Source organism: Pristiophorus japonicus, chromosome 7 (assembly GCF_044704955.1).
Source record: "Pristiophorus japonicus isolate sPriJap1 chromosome 7, sPriJap1.hap1, whole genome shotgun sequence".
Classification (NCBI taxonomy): domain Eukaryota; kingdom Metazoa; phylum Chordata; class Chondrichthyes; family Pristiophoridae; genus Pristiophorus; species Pristiophorus japonicus.
Window position 1 is genome coordinate 194,373,942 of NC_091983.1, and position 21,280 is coordinate 194,395,221.

Sequence of the window (21,280 nt, forward strand, 5' to 3'; positions counted from 1 at the left end):
AGAGATGAATCTGCTACCATGTAATGAGCAGGAATGGTGGTGATTGAAGTGCGCAACTACCTCCTCCAAGGCATAACCTATTGATGTCAAAATCAGAAGAGCTTGTTTAGCGATGCGCAAAGTGTCATTTCCCCTTGAAGAAATAACGGCTAAGTGTAAGAGCATTGCGATACTTTGAAAAAGCACGTAATGCTGACATCACTTATAATGAGCCCTGCATGGCCTTTAGCACCCTTCTCTTGCCACTTCATCTCCGACCTCTCCAGCTCCGACTGCCTTTCCTTGTCTACATTAACCTACAGAGCTTCCTCTTCACTTGACCTAAGGGTTTTCAGTAGCGGCATTCCTCGCCCCAGTTGCATTTCTTTGGTGCTGATTATGCACCAGATTTTCCTTTGCAGGGAGAGGACATTAGGTTAAAGGAATGCAATAGGATCAGGCACTTCTTTTTCTCCCTTTGAGCCCAGGCATCCTAGGATGATAGACCTGCAATTGAATTCTCCCCGTTACACCAACTATCCTTCAAGAACCCCTTGAAGCAGGCAATGTGAGTTCACATTGGTTACAAGTTAAGGTGGTGCTTGACTGTTTTCAGAGGTTACCTTGTGCCCAACTCAGTTTCCCTGACAGACAGATTATGACACAGAAGAAGCCTGAAAATTAAGCGGGTGAGTGAAATGTCTATCATTGGCGCAGGATATGTATTGGGAACTGTGCCTTGATTTACCTTGGTCACTTTGTGAGGTCATTAAATCTCTTCTCACACTGTATGGTAGTTTGTGGTTCTTAGAATCATAGAATAGTACAGCACAGAAGGAGGCCATTTGGCCCATCGAGCTTGTGCCAGCTCTTTCAAAGAGCGATACAGTTAGTCCCACTCCCCTGCTATGGTCTCCTTATGAAACCTCCTGCCCTCCAAGTTTTTTCTCTCTACCCATACTTCACCCAGTGAAACATCCATGGATGCACCTGAGAAGTTGGGAGTCCTAGCTGCTGCTGTCCCCCACTCCGCGAAGCAGCACTCAATTTCCCACCCTCCAGCAGAGGTAAACAAATGAGGAGTGATACTACCCCTCCCATCACACCCCAACCCACATATATCATTAGTCCCTGGAGAAAAGATTGTGGGTTAGCAGCAAAGTCACGTAGATGGGCAGAATTCCTGCTGTGGTGCCAAGTCACCAATCGGAGGAAAATCCAGCTGTATATCTTTGTTGCCACAATAGTAGTTATGGAACTGCACTAAAAAAATTGAGTAAAGAAATAATGGAGCAGAGCGACAAATCCTATCCCCATCCCCATCCGACCTTCCTAGCCAGAAAAGCCTATGAACATAAGAACATAAGAATTAGGAACAGGAGTAGGCCATCTAGCCCCTCGAGCCTGCTCCGCCATTCAACAAGATCATGGCTGATCTGGCCGTGGACTCAGCTCCACTTACCCGCCCGCTCCCCGTAACCTTAATTCCCTTATTTGTGATTTGAATACATTCAATGAGCTAGCCTCAACTGCTTCCCTAGGCAGAGAATTCCACAGATTCACAACCCTCTGGGAGAAGAAATTCCTTCTCAACTCGGTTTTAAATTGGCTCCCCCGTATTTTGAGGCTGTGCCCCCTAGTTCTAGTCTCCCCGACAAGTGGAAACAACCTCTCTGCCTCTATCTTCTCTATCCCTTTCATTATTTTAAATGTTTCTATAAGATCACCCCTCACCCTTTTGAACTCCAACGAGTAAAGACTCAGTCTACTCAATCTATCATCGTAAGGTAACCCCCTCATCTCCAGAATCAGCCTAGTGAATCGTCTCTGTACCCCCTCCAAAGCTAGTATATCCTTCCTTAAGTAAGGTGACCAAAACTGCACGCAGTTCTCCAGGTGCGGCCTTACCAATACCCTATACAGTTGCAGCAGGACCTCCCTGCTTTTGTACTCCATCCCTGTCGCAATGAAGACCAACATTCCATTCGCCTTCCTGATTACCTGCTGCACCTGCAAACTAACTTTTTGGGATTCATGCACAAGGACCCCCAGGTCCCTCTGCACCTCAGCATGTTGTAATTTCTCCCCATTCAAATAATATTGCCTTTTACTGTTTTTTTTTTCCAAGTTGGATGACCTCACATTTTCTGACATTGTATTCCATCTGCCAAACCTTAGCCCATTCGCTTAACCTATCGAAATCTCTCTGCAGCCTCTCTGCGTCCTCTACACAACCCGCTTTCCCACTAATCTTTGTGTCATCTGCAAATTTTGTTACACTACACTCTATCCCCTCTTCCAGGTCATCTATTTATATTGTGCACAGTTGTGGTCCCAGCCCTATGGGGATAGCAGCTGATAGCATACTGATTTAGAAACCTAGAAGAAAGGAGATGTACCAAGGTCTATAAAGCAGGACAACATTAAGGTTGAAAAGCATAGAAATAACAAAATATGGTGTAGATGATGATTAGAGGGATATGATATGTCTGCCGTTTTAAAAAATAATTGCTTGTTTTTACAGGAGGAAGTGGAGAAAATCAAAAGAGAGTTAATTCTTGACTACTGCCACAAGTAAGCTCAGCTCCTTTAAACTTGTTCACTGAAGCAAGTACATTAATCTTCCTGATATTTTGTGGTTCGCTAGCTGTGTTGTTAAAGTTGTTTTTTATTTTATGCATATTTCCAGTTTTTATTTGGAGGGATATTTTCAAATGATCTCATGATGTGCTGCACACTATCCTGTTTCGATGTTAAATATCCCATGGCACAATACAAAAAAGAGCAGGAAATGCATCTGATATCCGAGCTAATATTCCTCCTTTGTCCAACCAATGCTAGTGGGTCATTTGTCTCGGTGGTCCCACCAGAAACTCCCCACCCTAATCCCTGATCCCATTTCCCCACCCTAATCCCTGATCCCATTTCCCCACCCAAATCCCTGATCCTACTTCCCCACCCAAATCCCTGATCCTACTTCCCCTCGCTAGCTGTTTGCTCAAATGGAATCCGATGGTGATCGTCCTTGGCGCCCTTTGACCTTGAGAGTTAGTACAAACCCATATCCTATCCATCACCAAGATCGTGTGTTCACCTCCGTAGCATCACCTGCCTCCATTCCTACCTCACCCCATCAATGTTAATACTCTCATCCACGCCTTGAAAACCTCTAGGCTTGATTTCTCTCTGATTGAAACTGGACAGAGAAAGTTTGGTTCGCATTGGTGGATTTGTTTTATTTTTAAAGATAGCTGCAAACAGACTGAGCAGATCAGTTTGGCCATCTACAGAGCCTTTTGTTTAAGGTGGCCATCCATGTCATTGATGAATTAAGCAATATGTTAACCAGATGTCAGTAATTGAATTATTTAAGATTTTAGCTTTCTTTACAATATTTAGCCGCAAGTTCTTTCCATGCTGTTGTGAAGAAAGTTACCACGGGCAACCGTTACCAATATAATAAAACCACAAGGAGATCACTTTGGATTTTATTACCTCAGGTTTAATGAACGCATGTCACAGTGCTCTCTACGAGGACAGATCATCGCGCACTACAATAGCCTGCTGGGTTTACTGCAAGACTTTCCTACGACCAGGAAAACCTATTTTGTGTTGGGCCAACCTCAAGAAAAGAAGGGAGAGGGAGATTCTGAGCTGGGTCTGATTTCTGATCCAAGGTCAGTGCCTCTTTAAAGCTGTGTGCTTCTTTTGTACCTCATGTTAAAAACTGGTATTGAAACATTGGTCCTGAAATCCCGGTTCCTTTTTCCCGCGGGCGTTCGACTCAAGTCTAGAGAAAAGATGCACACTTACCATTTTCTGCTGCGCCCACCAGAGATCCTGGTCCTCCTGGCGTCCTCTCTCTGCGCATCGGAGCGGACATAGAGCTGGAGCTGGAATCACATGGCACTGGGCAGCCAATCCAGGTTAAGTATTTTCTCATTCACTCATTCATAATAATGGGAACTCCGTAAGTAGGAGTTCTCATTATGATGATTGAGAACCCCCCCCCCCCCCCCCCCAACACCAAAACACGAATAAAAAATAGAAAAAAAATCACCTATTTAACATTAATTTCAATTAAAGTTAATAAATGTCTTAGAAAAAATATATTTTTCTGATTTTTTTTTAAAAGTTTTAAAATTATGGTTTAAAATAAACTTACCTTAGTGGGTAGGGTTTTTAACATTAAAATGTGTTTTTTAAATTTTATTTTTATATGTTCTTGTATGTTTTAAAACTCTTACGCTGGTAAAATAGTCTGTGTGCCTGCTTTTACCAGACACAAGAGTTTTAAGGACATTCATAGGGAAAGAGATGGGTAAATACTGCAATCTTGCCCACGCGAATGTCCTGGTTGCCAAGATGCTTTCGATCTGTCAAGCTAAAACTTGACAGATCAGAAAAGCCGTTTTTCAGCGCATGCGCATCGCACGCTGAAAACCGGCTTTTACAATGCCTCCCCGGATCTGTACACACTCCGTAAGGACCCGGGGAGGCCGGGATTTCAGGGCCATTAAAATGCATATTTCTGGACAAACAGCTTATTTTGCCACCCCTCCTCTCCTGAAGGCTGGGGGCCAGTTCCACAAGTAGTCATTTATCACATGTGGAACTAGGTAATGAGGTTCATCAGGCTATTCGACTAAGGGAAGATCACAGCCAGGCCAATCCTAACATCTGAGCACTCGCACCTACGGTAATGTCGGAGAGGTTTTAAATAGGTTAGCACCTCCTTTAAAATAGTAGAAAGAGGAAAGCCATATGAACACTTTAAGCAATCATTTCTAGGCTCACTTGTTAATGCTTTAGAATCATAGAATAGAATCATAGAATGGTTACAGCACAGAAGGAGGCCTGTCCAGCAAGTCCCGGCTCTCTGCAAGAGCATTTCAGTTGATCCCACTCCCCCGCTCTTTCCCCATAACCCTGCAATTTTTTTTCCACCAGGTACTTATCCAATTTCCCTTTGAAAGCCACGATTGCATCTGTCTCCACCATCCTTTCAAGCAGTGAAAAAAAGTTATTCCCCATGTCGCCTTTGGTTCAAGTCACCATGCAAACTTATTCTCAGTTTACATGGTGACTTGAACTGCACCACTTTATTTTCATTCATTATTTTTATTCGGGTATCTGAATTTATATTCGCCTCTCTAGGCTTTTCTTACTGCACCCCATACCTTGATTGAGAGTTCATGACATAGAAACATAGAAACATAGAAAATAGGTGCAGGACTAGGCCATTCAGCCCTTCGAGCCTGCACCACCATCCAATATGATCATGGCTGATCATTCACCTCAGTACCCCTTTCCTGCTATCTTTCCATACTCCTTGATCCCTTTAGCAGTAAGGGCCACATCTAACTCCCTTTTGAATATATCTAACGAACTGGCCTCAACAACTTTCTGTGATAGAGAATTCCACAGGCTCACAATTCTCTGAGTGAAGAGGTTTCTCCTCATCTCGGTCCAAAATGGCTTATCCCTTATCCTTAAACTGTGACCCCTGATTCTGGACTTCTCCAACATCAGGAACATTCTTCCTGCATCTAACCTGTCCAATCCTGTCAGAAATGTATATGTTTCTATGAGATCCCCTCTTATTCTTCTAAATTCCAGTGAATAAAAGCCTAGTCGATCGAGTCTTGCTTCATATGTCAGTCCCGCCATCCCAGGAATCAGTCTGGTGAATCTTCGCTGCACTCCCTCAATAGCAAGAATATCCTTCCTCAGATTAGGAGACCAAAACTGTACACAATATTCGAGGTGTGGCCTCACCAAGGCCCTATACAACTGCAGTAAGACCTCCCTGCTCCTATACTCAAATCCTCTCATTATGAAGGCCAACACGCCATTTGCCTTCTTCACCATCTGCTGTATCTGCATGCCAACTTTCAATGACTGATGTACCATGACACCCAGGTCTCGTTGCACCTCCCCTTTTCCTAATCTGTCACCATTCAGATAATATTCTGCCTTCCTGTTTTTGCCGCCAAAGTGGATAACCTCACATTTATCTACATTATACTGCATCTGCCATGCATTTGCCCATTCACCTAACCTGTCCAAGTCACCCTGCAGCCTTTTAGCATCCTCCTCACAGCTCACACTGCCACCCAGCTTAGTGTCATCTGCAAATTGGAGATATTACATTCAATTCCTTTGTCTAAATCATTAATGTATATTGTAAATAGCTGGGGTCCCAGCACTGAACCTTACGGTACCCCACTAGTCACTGCCTGCCATTCTGAAAAGGACCCGTTTATTCCTACTCTTTGCTTCCTGTCTGCCAATCAGTTCTCTATCCACGTCAATACATTATCCCCAATACCATGTGCTTTAATTTTCCACACTAATCTCTTGTGTGGGACCTTGTCAAAAGCCTTTTGAAAGTCCAAATTCACCACATCCACTGGTTCTCCCTTGTCCATTCTACTTGTTACATCTTCAAAAATTCTAGAAGATTTGTCAAGCATGATTTCCCTTTCATAAATCCATGCTGACTTCGACCGATCCTGTCACTGTTTTCCAAATGCGCTGCTATTACACCTTTAATAATTGATTCCAACATTTTCCCCACTACCGATGTCAGGCTCACCGATCTATAATTCCCTGTTTTCTCTCTCCCTTCTTTTTTAAAAAGTGGGGTTACATTAGCTACCCTCCATAGAAACATAGAAACATAGAAAATAGGTGCAGGAGTAGGCCATTTGGCCCTTCGAGCCTGCACCGCCATTCAATAAGATCATGGCTGATCATTCCCTCAGTACCCCTTTCCTGCTTTCTCTCCATACCCCTTGATTCCCTTAGCTATAAGGGCCATATCTAACTCCCTCTTGAATATATCCAATGAACTGGCATCAACAACTCTCTGCGGCAGGGAATTCCACAGGTTAACAACTCTCTGAGTGAAGAAGTTTCTCCTCATCTCAGTCCTAAATGGCCTACCCCTTATCCTAAGACTATGTCCCCTGGTTCTGGACTTCCCCAACATCGGGAACATTCTTCCCGCATCTAACCTGTCCAGTCCCGTCAGAATTTTATACGTTTCTATGCGATCCCCTCTCATTCTTCTAAATTCCATTGAATATAAGCCTAGTTGATCCAGTCTTTCTTCATATGTCAGTCCTGCCATCCCGGGAATCAGTCTGGTGAACCCTTGCTGCATTCCCTCAATAGCAAGAACGTCCTTCCTCAGATTAGGAGACCAAAACTGAACACAATATTCCAGGTGTGGCCTCACCAAGGCCCTATACAACTGCAGTAAGACCTCGCTGCTCCTATACAAAAATCCTCTAGCTATGAAGGCCAACATGCCATTTGCCTTCTTCACTGCCTGCTGTACCTGCATGCCAACTTTCAATGACTGATGAACCATGACACCCAGGTCTCGTTGCACCTCCCCTTTTCCAAATCTGCCACCATTCAGATAATATTCTGTCTTCGCGTTTTTGCCCCCAAAGTGGATAATCTCACATTTATCCACATTATACTGCATCTGCCATGCATTTGCCCACTCACCTAACCTGTCCAAGCCACCCTGCAGCCTTTTAGCATCCTCCTCACAGCTCACACTGCCACCCAGCTTAGTGTCATCTGCAAACTTGGAGATATTACATTCAATTCCTTTGTCTAAATCATTAATGTATATTGTAAATAGCTGGGTCCCAGCACTGAGCCCTGCGGCACTCCACTAGTCACTGCCTGCCATTCTGAAAAGGACCCGTTTATCCCGACTCTCTGCTTCCTGTCTGCCAACCAGTTCTCTATCCACGTCAGTACATTACTCCCAATACCTTGCACTTTGATTTTGCACACCAATCTCTTGTGCGGGACCTTGCCAAAAGCCTTTTGAAAGTCCAAATACACCACATCCACTGGTTCTCCCTTGTCCACTCTGCTAGTTACATCCTCAAAAAATTCCAGAAGATTCGTCAAGCATGAGTTCCCTTTCATAAATCCATGCTGACTTGAACCGATTCTGTCACTGCTTTCCAAATGCGCTGCTATTTCATCCTTAATAATTGATTCCAACATTTTCCCCACTACTGATGTCAGGCTAACCGGTCTATAATTACTTATTTTCTCTCTCCCTCCTTTTTTAAAAAGTGGTGTTACATTAGCTACCCTCCAGTGCATAGGAACTGATCCGGAGTCGATAGAATGTTGGAAAATGATCACCAATGCATCCACTATTTCTAGGGCCACTTCCTTAAGTACTCTGGGATGCAGACTATCAGGCCCCGGGGATTTATCGGCCTTCAATCCCATCAATTTCCCTAACACAATTTCCTGCCTAATAAGGATATCCTTCAGTTCCTACTTCTTACTAGACCCACTGTCCCCTAGTACATTCGGAAGGTTATTTGTGTCTTCCTTCGTGAAGACAGAAGCGAATTATTTGTTCAATTGGTCTGCCATTTCTTTGTTCCCCATTATAAATTCACCTGAATCCGACTGCAAGGGACCTATGTGTGTCTTCACTAATCTTTTTCTCTTCACCTATTTATAGAAGCTTTTACAGTCAGTTTTTATGTTCCCTGCAAGCTTCCTCTCGTACTCTATTTTCCCCGTCTTAATTAAACCCATAGTCCTCCTCTGTTGAATTCTAAATTTCTCCCAGTCCTCAGGTTTGTTGCTTTTTCTAGCCAATTTATATCACTCTTCCTTGGTTTTAACACTATCCTTAATTTCCCTTGTTAGCTACGGTTGAGCCATCTTCCCCGTAAAATTTTTACTCCAGACAGGGATGTACCATTGCTGAAGTTCATCCATGTGATCTTTAAATGTTTGCCATTGCTTATCCACCATCAACTCTTTAAATATCCTTTGCCAGACTATTCTAGCCAATTCACGCCTCAAACCATCGAGGTTACCTTTCCTTAAGTTCAGGACCCTAGTTTCCGAATTAACTGTGTCACTCTCCATCTTAGTAAAGAATTCTACCATATTATGGTCACTCCTCCCCAAGGGGCCTCGCACAAGTGTAAAGTCCTTACTCTACAGCATGAAACCACACGAGGCACATTCTGGGGACAAGGTCACTCTGTGACCTTAACTCTTTATTCACAGGACTCCAAAGACGATGACCCTGCATGGACCTCCCTTTTTATACCTGTGTGATCAGGTAAGGAGTGTCTCCCACAAGTTCACCCTTGTGGTCAAGGTGTGCATCTAGATTGAGTGTATACAGTAATACAGTGGTGTTACATTGTGGTTACATACATGACATCACCTCCCCCCCCCGCCCCCCCAAAGTCTTATTAGGATCATAGCTTTCAGGTGGTCTACACTCCCTCGTGGAGCGCCGCAGTTAGGGCTCTGGTTGTTGGACACTGACATGAGTGTCTGTCACTTGTGGTGATTCCGGTCTGTCTGGGCTGACTGCAGGGACTGTGCATTCTTCTGATTGCTCTTGTTGCTCGTTCACTGGCGGTGTTGTGAGCTCCATCTCATGGTCGTCTTTAGGTTCCTCCCTGTCGATGCTGAACCTTTTTTTTACTTGGTCCAGATGCTTACAGCATATCTGACCATTGTTGAATTTTACCACGATGACCCTGTTCCCCTCTTTGTCAATTGCAGTGCCCTCAAGCCATTTGGGCCCCATGGCGTGATTGAGGATGAATACAGGATAATTTATTTATATACATCTCCCCCTCGAATTACGATCATGGTCCTCGTTTTGTGGCTTGCGGTTGCCCTCAACTATGTCGGTCAAGGCTGGGTGAATGAGGGACAACCGAGTTTTGAGTGTCTGTTTCATTAGTAGCTCTGCGGGCGGGACCCCCGTGAGCGAGTGCGGTCGGGGTCTATAGGCCATCAGGAGACGCGATAGGCAGCATTGTAGGGAGGGTCCTTGAATCCTGAGCATACCTTGCTTAATGATTTGGACCGCACGGTCCGCCTGGCCATTGGAGGCCGGCTTGAACGGTGCAGTCCTGACGTGGTTGATGCCATTGCCTGACATAAGCTCTCGGAATTCGTAGCTTGTGAAACATGGGCCAGTATCACTAACCAGGATGTCCAGAAAGCCATGGGTTGCAAAGATCGCACGTAGGCTTTTCACGGTGGTGGATGATGTGCATGAATTCAGAATGATGCACTCGATCCATTTCGAGTATGCATCTACCACAATAAGGAACATCTTTGCACCATGAGCTGGCCCACGTAGTCAACATGAATGCGTGACCATGGCCTGGTGGGCCAGGGCCATGGGCTGAGCGGGGCCTCCCTGGGGGCATTACCCAGCTGGGCACACGTCGTGCACCTACGAACACAGTGTTCCAGGTCTGAATCAATTCCAGGCCACCAAACATGTGACCGGGCAATGGCCTTCATCAGCACAATGCCTGGGTGCTCGTTGTGGAGTTCCCTGATGAATGCCTCCCTGCCCTTCTGGGGCATAACTACCCGGCTGCCCCATAGTAGGCAGTCGGCTTGGATGGAGAGCTCATCCATCCGTCTGTGGAATGGTCTGACCTCCTCAGGGCATGCTCCGTGTGCGGGCACCCAATCCCCAGTCAGGACACATTTCTTAATCAGGGAGAGGAGGGGATCTCTGTTTGTCCAGATTTTGATCTGGTGGGCTGTGATGGGAGAGCCTGCGCTGTCAAAGGCATCGACAGCCATGACCATCTCGGCGCTTTGCTCCGCTGCCCCCTCAGTGGTGACCAGTGGAAGCCTGCTGAGCGCATCAGCGCAATTTCCAGTGCCAGGCCGGTGTCGGATGGAGTAGTCATAAGCAGCCAGCGTGAGAGCCCATCGCTGTGTGCGAGCTGATGCATTGGCATTGATAGCCTTGCTGTCTGACAATAGGGATGTTAATGGCTTGTGGTCCGTCTCTAATTCAAACTTCCTACCTAAGAGGTACTGATACATTTTCTTTTACACCATAGACACATGCAAGCGCTTCCTTCTCGACCATCCCATATCCCCGTTCTGCTTGAGAGAGCGACCTGGAGGCATAAGCCACAGGTTGTAGTTGACCCTCAGCATTGCCCTGCTGCAACACGCACCCAACCCCATAGGACGATGCATCACATGTCAGAACCAATTTTTTACAGGGGTCGTACAGGGTCAACAACTTGTTTGAACAAAGTAGGTTTCGCGCCCGATCAAAAGCCCGTTCCTGACAGTCCCCCCAAAACCAATCGCAACCCTTACGCAGGAGCACGTGTAGCAGCTCCAACAACGTGCTCAAGTTCGGCAGAAAGTTCCCGAAATAGTTCAACAGTCCCAGGAATGTACGCAACTCCGATGTGTTGCAGGGCCTGGGTAATCGTCGAATCGCCTCTGTTTTGGATTCGGTGGGCCGAATCCCATCTGCAGCAACCCTCCTACCCAGAAACTCAACCTCAGGAGCTAAGAACACACATTTAGACTTCTTGAGTCGCAGGCCTACCCGCTCCAGTCAGCGTAGCACCTCCTCCAGGTTGTGGAGGTGTTCCTCGGTGTCTTGACCCGTGATGAGGATGTCGTCCTGGAATACGATCGTTCCAGGAATGGATTTAAACAGGCTTTCCATGTTTCGTTGAAAAATCGCGGCCGCTGATCGAATGCCAAACGGGCACCTGTTATAAATGAACAGTCCCTTGTGCGTGGTGATGGTGGTCAGTAGTTTGGATTCTTTGGCCAGTTCCTGGGTCATATAGGCTGAAGTGAGGTCCAACTTGCCGCCTGCCGGCATGGCGAAGAGGTCTTCCACTCTCGGGAGCGGGTATTGATCTTGTAAGCATACCCGTTTGATGGTGGCCTTGTAGTCGCCACAGATCCTGACAGAACCATCCACTTTTAGGATGGGAACAATGGGGCTCGCCCAGTCGCTGAATTCAACAGGCGAGATGATGCCCTCTCTCAACAGCCGGTCCAATTTGCTCTCGATCTTTTCTCGCATCACATACGGCACTGCTCTGGCTTTGTGGTGCACTGGCCTGGCATCCGGGGTGATGTGTATCACTACTTTAGTGCCTTTGAAAGTCCCGACGCGGAATAGTGAATCAAATTGTTGTAGGACTTGTGAGCACGAACTTCGCTCCACAGATGACATTGCGTGAACTTCCCCCCCATTTCCAGTTCATCTCGGCTAACCAGCTCCTTCCCAACAGTGCTGGACCATTGCCCGGGACAAACCAGAGCGGCAGCCGATTCACTAACCTATTGTGTGTGACAGCCAACATTGCACTGCCTAGCACCGGAATGATTTCTTTAGTGTAAGTCCGTAATTGTGTCTCAATACATGCTAATTTGGGTCTACTGGCTTTAAGTGGCCATAGCTTCTCAAATTGCTGAACGCCCATGAGTGACTGGTTGGCCTCAGTGTCCAGCTCCATGCGTACTGGGATACCGTTTTATAAAACCCTCATCATCATTGGTGGCGTTTTGGTGTATGAACTGTGAATATTCGCCACATGGACCCGCTGAACCTCGGCGTCCATCGATTTGCCCCAAAAGTCATCCTGCCTCAAAGAACCCTTTTCTGGTCCATCCGCCTCATATATTAGTCTGGTTGCAGACTTCCTGCACATTCGAGCTAAGTGGCCACTGAGATTGCAGTTCCTGCAGACGAACTGTTGAAATCTGCAAGATCTAGCTGAGTGTTTTCCCCCACACCTCCAGCATGAGTTAAAGTTTCCATTGTTGGGAACAAAGGGACTATGGCCAGGCATTCCGCGCTGACTGTCCCTTTGACTGCTCTTAAGTACCCTATTAGTGGATGTCAATGGCCCCATCCCGGGCCGTATTGTCCACTGTGATTGTGTGAATGTCCGTTCAGCCTGCCATTGTCTCTGTTGAAGTCCTACTCTGGGGTCTATTGCTGCCTGGGGAGTGTCGGACTGCCCCTGCCTGCCTGCGGGGCGCTGAGTCGCATTGATGATGTTGACTCCCTGATCCATCGCCGCGTTAGAGGCAGAATTGCGCGCGTATATTATTTTCGTCTCTTCCTCCCCCGCCATGAAAGTTTGAGCTATCAACACCGCCACTTCCAAGGTCAAATCCTTGTTCTCAATTAATTTGCGGAAAATTCCCGCATGACCGATGCCCTCGATAAAGAAGTCCTTCAGCATCTCCCCCCTGCAGGCTTCTGTGAACTTACAGAGGCTGGCCAAACGCCGGAGGTCCGCTACAAAGTCCGGTATGCTCTGTCCTTCATGACGTCGGTGAGTGTAGAATCTGTGTCGGGCCATATGTATGCTACTCGCCGGTTTGAGGTGCTCCCCGATCAATTTGCTAAGTTCTTCAAAGGTTTTGTCCGCCGGCTTTTCGGGTGCTAGTAAGTCCTTCATGAGCGCGTAAGTCTTTGGTCCGCAGCTGGTCAAAAGATGAGCCCTTCGCTTGTCGGTCACTGCATCCCCCAGCCATTCTTTCGTAATGAAGCTTTGCTGAAGCCTTTCGACAAAATCGTCCCAGTCTTCCCCAACACAGTACCGTTCCTCTGTGCTACCGGTGGCCATTCTCGTGGGTCGTGAATTCCCGTTTCTCGTCGCCAACGTAAAGTCCTTACTCTACAGTATGAAACCACACGAGGCACATTCTGGGGACAAGGTCACTCAGTGACCTGAACTCTTTATTCACAGGACTCCAAAGACGATGACCCTGCGTGGGACCTCCCTTTTTATACCTGTGTGATCAGGTAAGGAGTGTCTCCCACAAGTTCACCCCTTGTGATCAAGGTGTGCATCTAGGTTGAGTGTATACAGTAATACAGTGGTGCTGCATTGTGGTTATATTAATGACAACAAGATTGCTAATTAGTCCCTTCTCATTACACATCACCCAGTCTAGGATGGCCAGCTCTCTAGTTGGTTCCTCGACATATTGGTCAAGAAAGCCATCCCTAATACACTCTAGGAAATCCTCTTCCACCGGATTGCTACCAGTTTGGTTAACCCAATCGATATGTAAATTAAAGTCGCCCATGATAACTGCTGTACCTTTATTGCACACATCCCTTATTTCTTGTTTGATGATGTCCCCAACCTCACTACTACTGTTTGGAGGTCGGTACACAACTCCCACCAGCGTTTTCTGCCCTTTGGTATTCCGCAGCTCCATCCATACCGAATCCACATCATCCAAGCTAATGTCCCTTCTTACTATTGCATTAATTTCCTCTTTAACCAGCAATGCCACCCCGCCTCCTTTTCCTCTCTATCTATCCTTCCTAAATGTTAAATACCCCTGGATGTTGAGTTCCCAGCCTTGGTCACCCTGGAGCCATGTCTCCGTGATGCCAATTACATCATATCCGTTAACTGTTGTCTGCGCAGTTAATTCGTCCACCTTATTCCGAATACTCCTCGCATTGAGGCACAGAGCCTTCAGGCTTGTCTTTTTTATACACTTTGCCCCTTTAGAATTTTGCTGTAATGTGGTCTTTTTTGTTTTTTGCCTTGGGTTTCTCTGCCCTCCACTTTTACTATTCTCCTTTCTATATTTTGCTTCTGCCTCCTTTTTATTTCCCTCTGTCTCGCTGCATAGGTTCCCATCCCCCTGCCATGTTAGTTTAACTCCTCCCCAACAACACTAGCAAACACTCCCCCTAGGACATTGGTTCCGGTCCTGCCCAGGTGCAGACTGTCCGGTTTGTACTGGTCCCACCTCCCCCAGAACCGGTTCCAATGTCCCAGGAATTTGAATCCCTCCCTTTTTCACCACTCCTCAAGCCACGATTCATCTGAGCTATCCTGCGATTCCTACCCTGACTAGCATGTGGCACTGGTAGCAATCCTGAGATTACTACTTTTGAGGTCATACTTTTTAATTTATCTCCTAGCTCCCCAAATTTGTCTTGTAGGACCTCATCCCGTTTTTTACCTATATCGTTGGTACCTATATGCATCACGACAACTGGCTGTTCACCTTCCCTTTTCAGAATGTCCTGCACCCGTTCCGAGACATCCTTGATCCTTGCACCAGAGTGGCAACATACCATCCTGGAGTCTCGGTTGTGGCTGCAGAAACGCCTATCTATTCCCCTTACAATCGAATCCCCTACCACTATAGCTCTCCCACTCTTTTTCCTGTGCAGCAGAGCCACCCATGGTGCCATGAACTTGGCTGCTGCTACTCCCCCCTGATGAGTCATCCCCCTGAACAGTACCCAAAGCGGTGTATCTGTTTTGCAGGGGGATGACCGCAGGGGACCCCTGCACTACCTTCCTTGCACTGCTCTTTCTGTTGGTCACCCATTTACTATCTGGCTGTGTACCCTTTACCTGCGGTAAGACCAACTCGTTAAATATGCTATTCACGTCATTCTAAGCATCGTGGATGCTCCAGAGTGAATCCACCCGCAGCTCCAGTGCGGCAATGCGGTCCGTCAGAAACTGGGGACGGATGCACTTCCCGCACACGTAGTCGTCAGGGACACCGGAAGCATCCCTGACTTCCCACGTGGTACAGGAGGAGCATAACACGTGTCCGAGCTGTCCTGCCATGACTTAACTCTTATTTTTGCAACAACAATGCTAAAGGTTACTTACTGATAAAGAAAAAAGAAATAAGAAAAGCTACTTACCAATCACCTGCCAATCACTTATCCCCTTGGCTGTGAGGTCACCTTTCGATTTCTTTCTACTTCTTTTTTGCCTTCTCTCCTCGCTGCAGCTGCACCAGCTGGCCTTTATAGGCCTCACCAATGCCCCGAACTCCCGCCTCTCCTCTACTGCTGGGCCTTTATAGGCCTCACCAATGCCCTGAACTCCCGCCTCTCCGACTGCCGCCGCCTCTGCTTTGCCACTGGGCCTTTATAGGCCTCACCAACGCCCCGAACTCCCACCTCTCCGACTGCTGCTGCCTCTCCTCTGCTGCTGGGCCTTTATAGGCCTCACCAACGCCCCGAACTCCCGTCTCTCCGACTCCAATCCATAGGAATGACACAACTACATGCTGGTACATGTCTTGTATTCTATATGGAGCAGTTCCAAAAATGAGCCATTTTGTCAACAATTTTGCTTGTGATTCATAGAAGATGGAGAGATTCTGTTCAAAATGAGAATCTGGCTCCCTGGTGACTCAGTAGCTAAATGCCCTGCACAGTAGCTGTACACACCAGGAGGCTGCCTTTAATCCCTGGTCTGTGCTGAGGTAGTTGATCTCACCTAGAGTGATGTTTTGGATCCTATAGTTGGTCTCAATGCTCCTGTGTTACGAAAGGAAAAAATCAACTAGGTCTCACCATTGCTGCCATTGGGTCAGGACAGGTTCGGGCTCAGTCATGATGTCCCACCAGCTTCGAACAACCTGCTGACATTCACTGCTCTGGCCTCTTGGGCCTCCCCCGATTTCCTTCGCTTCACCATTGGCGGCCTTGCCTTCAGCTTTCAAGGCCCTAAGCTCTGGAATTCCCTCCCTAAACCTCTCTGCCTTGCTTCCTCTCCTCCTTTAAGATGCTCCTTAGTTCTTTGACCAAACTTTTGGTCACCTCTCTCTTTATGTTGCTTGGTGTTCAATTTTGTTTAATAATACTTCTGTGAAGCACCTTGGAACATTTTACTATGTTAAAGGCACTATATAAGATGTTGTTGTCTAGCTAGAAAAGTACCATTACTTGAATAGGTATCTAGTATGCTGTGTAGTGCCAATCAATGGAGCATGTAGAATGGAGCATTATCAGTTTCTGTGTAGCGGTTAATATTTTCTCAGTTCAGTTGTGTAAAACACACTTCCTTTGGGGTATCAAATGACAGCTCAATCACATTAAATATAAAGTTTCATTGAGCATGCTATTGGAATGACCATTTCTAATTTTTTTTTTACCTATTTGTTTGAACAAGTAGTATTTGCAAATAATATACACCGAATTTTCCATATTTATTAGAGTTCTGAAATGATGAACATAAGCAACAATGCCATGTGGTTGTGGTCATGGCACATTCTCCCTCCTCCTCGACCTCTCTGTTGCTTTTGATACACTCGATCACACCCTTCTCCTCCAGCGCCTTACTTAGTTCCACTCTTAACTATCTGATTGTAGCCAGCATATTTCCAGCAATGGATTCTTTTCACACCATCATCCTCAAAAGCTATAATGGAAATATATCCAATATTCAAATTAGTGTTTCTTTCTCCACATATTTGTAAATTATATTTCTCTTTCAGCAGTTACACACAATTCCCTGATGGACAAATCGAACAGGCAACCTGTTCCCAGGCTTCTGCCACTGTTGAGTCGGCCATTAGCAGGTGCGCTTACTGTCTACGGTCACTGACGGTGTCATTTCTCCTCTTCCTGTCCTTTCACCTCCCAACATGGGACTTTGATTACCATTGGCCCCTCCTAGGTCACATGGATGAAAGCAAGAACTCATTGTGCGAGGAGTTGCATCATTTCCTCCCTCTGTGCTTAGCATCTTAAGTTTCAATATAATTACTTTAGAAATTAAAAAAAACGCAGGTCAGGCAGCATTTGTGGAGAGAGAAACAGAGTTAACGTTTCAGGTCGATGACCTTTCGTCAGAATTATTTTAGATCAATGTTGAACAAAGAACGTCTCTCTGTTTTATTCTGTGCACAGCTGAACCGCAGGGACATATTAAGAATCAGCAGCTGTAATAATGTGGATAACCTAACATTTACCAAGTACCAGCAGATTAAAATGTTCGAGGACAGTGATCTTAAATACCACTATGCAAAGTATGCATCTAATGTGACTGTATAATACTTTAGCATCAATAAGTGTCTATTTTCAATTCAGGAAACTCCATCACCGTCCTCGCAGTTTATTATCCACAGATGGAAAAACGTTCCTTACTCTGTGGTTCATTCCTCACCATTCTGAAGTGCTTATTATGTTTAAAACCCTGGAGGAAAAGGTTTGTTTTATTTTTTTTAAACAATTTTTTTGGAGTTGGGACTCCTATCTTCGTAAATGCAAATATGGCAGTACATTTTAACCATCATGCTTTTTTGTTTTCCTTTCTTAGATCCTAGCTTTCTGCTGAACTTCATGTTTTAAATTTTCTACTGTAGAATTCACAAGGCTTATCTTTTACCCTTTGTTCTGCTTCCACTTTATAAACTTTTAAAGTATAAGGCTTTGGAATCTCACTAAAAAGGAAAGATAAAAAAGCATTAATTTAGACACAATCAACAATTATTATACAAATACAGAATTCAAGCTCAGATAATGAAGCAGTCTATGCCCACATGCAGCAAGACCTGGACGACATTCAGGCTTGAGCTGATAAGTGGCAAGTAATATTTGCGCGACACAAGTTTCAGGCAATGACTATCTCCAACAAAAGAGAGTCTAGCCACCTCCCCATAACATTTAATCGGAATTCCATCACCAAATTCCCCACCATCAACACGCTGTGGATCACCATTGACCAGAAACTTAACTGGACCAGCCACATAAATACTGTGACTACAAGAGCAGGTCAGAGGCTGGGATTCTGTGGCGAGTGACTCGCCTCCTGACACCCCAAAGACTTTCCACCATCTACAAGACACAAGTCAGGAGTGTGATGGAATATTCTCCACCTGCCGAGATGAGTGCAGCTCCAATAACACTCAATAAGCTCGACATCAACCTGGCTAAAACAGCCCGCATGATTGGCACCCCATCCGCCATCTTAAACATTCAGTCCCTCCACCACCGATGCAACATTGGCTGCAGTGTGAATCATCTACAAGATGCACTGCAGCAGGTGCATGGGACCTCCACCTGCAAGTTCCCCTCCAAGTCACACACCATCCTGACTTGGAAATATATTGCCGTTAGTTCATCGTCACAGGGTCAAAATCCTGGAACTCCCGCCCTAGCAGAACTGTAGGAGTACCTCCACCACACAGCTGGCGGTGTTCCCATGCGCCTGCTGCCCTTATCCTTCTAGCTGGTAGAGGTCGCGGGTTTGGGAGGTGCTGCTGAAGAAGCCTTGGCAAGTTGCTGCAGTGCAACTTGTAGATGGTACACACTGCAGCCGTGGTGCGCTGGTGGTGAAGGGAGTGAATGTTTAAGGTAGTGGATGGGGTGCCAATTAAGCAGGATGCTTTGTCCTGGATGGTGTTGAGCTTCTTGAATGTTGTTGGAACTGCACACATCCAGGCAAGTGGAGAGTACTCCTGATTTAGAATCAAAAAATCATAGAAATTTACAGCACGGAAGAAGGCCATTTCAGCCCATCATGTCCATGCCGGCCGACCAAAAGCTATCCAGCCTAATCCCAGCTCTTTCCAGCTCTTGGTCCATAGTCCTGTAGGTTACGGCACTTTAAGTGCACATCCAATTATTTTTTAGATGTGGTGAGGGTTTCTGCCTCTACCACCCTTTCAGACAGTGAGTTCCAGACCACCACTACCCTCTGGGTAATGAAATTACCCCTCATATCTCCTCTAAACCTCCCCCAATTACTTTAAATCTATGCCCTCTGCTTGTTGACCCTTCTGCCAAAGGAAACAGGTCCTTCCTATCCATTCTATCCAGGTCCCTCATAATTTTATTCACCTCAATCAGGTCTCCCCTCAGCCTCCTCTGTTCCAAAGAAAACAGACCCAGCATCTCCAATCCTTCCTCATAGCCAAAATTCTCTAGTCCAGGCAATATTATTGTAAATCTCCTCTGCACCCTTTCCAGTGCAATGACATCTTTCCTGTAATGTGGTGATCAGAACTGCACACAGTACTCCAGCTGCGGCCTAACCAGGGTTTTATACAGTTTAAGTATAACCTCCTTGCTCTTGTATTCCATGCCTCGACTAATAAAGGCAAGTATTCCATATGCCTTCTTAACCACATTATCTACCTGGCCTGCTACCTTGAGGGATCTGTGGACCTGCACTCCAAGGTCCCATTGTTCCTCTACACATTTTAGTGTCGTACCATTTAATGTGCATTCCCTTGCTTTGTTAGACCTCCCCAAATGCATTACCTCACACTTATCCGGGTTGAATTCCATTTGCCACTGTTCCGCCCACCTGACAAGTACATTGATATCTTCCTGCAGTCTGCAGCTTTCTTCTTCATTATCAACCACACAGCCTATTTTAGAGTCATCTGCAAACTTTTCAATCATACCCCCAACATTCAAGTCCAAATCATTGTTATATACCACAAAAGGCACTGAGCCATGTGGAACCCCACTGGATATAGCCTTCCAGTCACAAAAACACCCATCAACCATTACCATTAGCTTCCTGCCTCTGAGCCAATTTTAGATCCAACTTGCCACTTTGTCCTGGATCCCATGGACTTTTACTTTCATGACCAGTCTGCCATGTGGGACCTTATCAAAAGCTTTGCTAAAATCCATATACGCTACATCATACGCACTGGCCTCATCGACCCTCCTAGTTACCATGACGAATTCAATCATGTTAGTTAGACACGACCTTCCCTTAACAAATCCATGATGACTGTCCTTGATTAGTCCACGTCGTTTCAAATAAAGATCTATCCTGTCCCTCAGGATCTTTTCCAATAATTTTCCTACCACTGAGGTTAGGCTGACTGGCCTGTAATTACTCGGTCTATCCCTTTCTCCCTTTTTAAACACAGGTACAACATTAGCAGTCCTCCAGTCCTCTGGTATCACACCTGTTACGCTCATAATAAAGGATGAAACTGAGTACTGTATGCAATGAGTAAGTGTGACCTTAGCTCCTTTAATTAAACTCCAGAATGGGCTACAGCGTGGGAGGCCTGCTTATATACAGTGCTCCCAAGGGATGCTGGGATCCCTTGGGACGCCAACAGGTAGGCCCTCTGGTGGTGGTGGTGATACAGGTTGCCAAGGGTGACATACATAACATCATTCCCTCCCAACATCAATAGTACACTTATTTACAGGGTGAGACGATCTGGGGCTTTTCGCTCCCTTGTCGATCGTCTCGGTACAAATACAGGTGTGGGTGAGTTGGTTGGTTCTTCACTGGGCTGCTGGGCAGCTGGCCTTGCCGGGCTGCTAGGGATGGTGAGTTCGGCTTCGTGGTCAACCGTGATGTCGGTTGCCACTTGTGTGTGTGTTGGAGGGTCAAAGTTGGTGGTGTCCTCTTCCGGTTGCTCGTAGCTGTTAGTGAACCGCAATTTGGTTTGGTCCAAATGCTTTTTGCACGTTAGTCCATTGGCCAATCTGACCTGAAACACCCTACTCTCTTCTTTGGCTATGACCGTGCCAACAAGCCATTTGGGACCATGTCCATAATTAAGTACAGGGTCATTGACCTCAATATCGCGTGACAACATTCTTTGTTGATGTCGCCTGCCTTCCACGTGATCATGGAGATCAGGGTGGACAAGAGAAAGCCTTGAATTGAGCGCCCTTTTCATGAGCAGCTCGGCTGGGCGAACCCCGGTGAGTGAG

At 46.1% G+C, this 21,280-nt stretch overlaps 1 protein-coding gene across 3 annotated transcripts in view; it reads left to right on the forward strand.

The window, feature by feature from the left end:
* Positions 1-21,280, forward strand: part of LOC139267396 (uncharacterized) — a 277,107-nt gene that overhangs the window by 100,400 nt on the left and 155,427 nt on the right. For all 3 annotated transcript variants that reach the window (XM_070885663.1, XM_070885664.1, XM_070885665.1), the window contains 3 exons: positions 2,504-2,553; positions 3,480-3,656; positions 17,675-17,792. In XM_070885663.1, the coding sequence (XP_070741764.1) occupies positions 2,504-2,553; positions 3,480-3,656; positions 17,675-17,792 (345 nt within the window). The remainder of the gene's footprint in view (positions 1-2,503; positions 2,554-3,479; positions 3,657-17,674; positions 17,793-21,280) is intronic.